Raw genomic sequence first — 1,632 nt, 5'->3', positions numbered from 1 at the left:
CAAATGGTTTGACGCATACCTTTGGGGGGGTCTGCCAAACCTAGACATTTTGATATATTTGTTTGAAAATATGGTTTCTTAAAAAAAAAATTTTAAACTTGTTATTTAAAATTTTTTTTCTTGCTTTAGACCTAGAAAATATGAGACAAATAGTCAAAAAATACTTTTTCCATTGAAGATTCTCTCATTAACTGTAATATTATATATTTGCACTCATGCATTTTTAAGTTAAAGATGAATCCTTGAAAAGACTAACTTTTGATGTACATGTGATCCATTGGCCATCATGTACGTTAATACCTTAACAAACAACTAAACATTCACTTATAGATAAGATACCATCCCAAAACAAAATTCTAAAGTCCAAATGGCTCTGTCACCAATAAAGCTCAACAAACAAGGTCCCTCGTTACCTCCTCACACACATGCAACATAAATAAATTCTCAACTCTCAACTCTCACACACATTCACCTTCATCTCAAATTCTCTCCCAAAAATCCACACTAAAATTTCATTTCACTGCATATCTTTTTTTTCTCACTCTTCTGTTTCTAACACAACACTGAAACCTAAGCCAAAACAACAAAAAAAAATGTCTAGCTCCAAGAAAAAAGTAACCTTAAACTCTGTATCCATAAACCTCGGTTGTGGAACATGTAGAAGACCAAAACTCAGTTTCATATTCAACCCAAAACAAAAACACAAAAAACACCACATTCATAACAACTCTTCATCATCATCTTCTTCTACAAATTCAAACCCTTGGAGACAACGAGACAGACACAATACCGAAACTTCAAGCAGCACTAGCAACGCTACTACACCAACAACAAAAACATCACTCGACTCAAATAAATCACCATCACTGAAAGGCTTCGGAAGAGTCGGAAACGAAGGAGTAGCGGTTGAGAAAGACTCAGATGATCCTTATCTTGATTTCCGACATTCGATGTTACAAATGATATTGGAGAATGAGATATGTTGTAAGGATGATCTTAGAGAGCTTTTGAATTGGTTTCTTGAGCTGAATTCGGTGGAACATCATGGGATTATTATAAGGGCTTTTACTGAGATTTGGAATGGAGTTTTCTCTGTTAAGTCTGGTGTTTCTCCAGGATTCAATCTCAACCGTATGTCACGTGGATAACTAGTTGTAAAACTAAGTTGTAGTTGTATGGGATGTAGCTTATAAAGTTGTATAAATAAGTTGTAGTTTTATGGGATGTAGCTTATAAAGTAGAATTTGTATTAGAGATGTTTGGAATGAATTGCAGTTTTAATAAAAATGTGTTTTATTTATGTATAAGTTACTGGGAGACTACTGCATATGATATTCAATCATGATTCTTCCTGCCTCAAATCCGCGCCAACGCAGTTGAGAAGTATTGTGATTATGAATTATTGTCCATTTTAGATTTGGGGTAGGGTAAAAGGTCCGGTCCTCAAAAAGCGGACATATTTATTTTGCCTGCATTTTCTCTCTATTTTTAAAGTTTTTACTAAAAAATTGCATGGCCACAATTCCACCTCGTCCCGCCACCACTTTTTTCTGGGATGGGATAAGGTTGGACGAGATAAGATTTTAGGTCGCACCGTATCATATGTCGGTCTCCTCTTTTGCGAAATTTTGC

The 1,632-nt window shown here is 35.0% G+C and overlaps 1 protein-coding gene across 1 annotated transcript; it reads left to right on the top strand.

The window, feature by feature from the left end:
* The first annotated feature begins 407 nt into the window (after nt 1-407).
* Nucleotides 408-1,281, top strand: LOC131621015 (transcription repressor OFP6-like). Its single transcript, XM_058892216.1, has one exon. It carries the CDS (start codon nt 594-596, stop codon nt 1,146-1,148), a length of 555 nt encoding a protein of 184 aa, XP_058748199.1. The 5' UTR covers nt 408-593; the 3' UTR covers nt 1,149-1,281.
* Nucleotides 1,282-1,632: the final 351 nt, after the last annotated feature.

Source organism: Vicia villosa, linkage group LG1 (genome assembly GCF_029867415.1).
Source record: "Vicia villosa cultivar HV-30 ecotype Madison, WI linkage group LG1, Vvil1.0, whole genome shotgun sequence".
NCBI lineage: Eukaryota > Viridiplantae > Streptophyta > Magnoliopsida > Fabales > Fabaceae > Vicia > Vicia villosa.
This window is presented reverse-complemented; position numbering and strand designations above follow the sequence as displayed.

Coding starts and splice junctions, on each gene's coding strand:
- LOC131621015 (XM_058892216.1), top strand. CDS start 594: ATGTCTAGCTCCAAGAAAAAAGTAACCTTAAACTCTGTATCCATAAAC.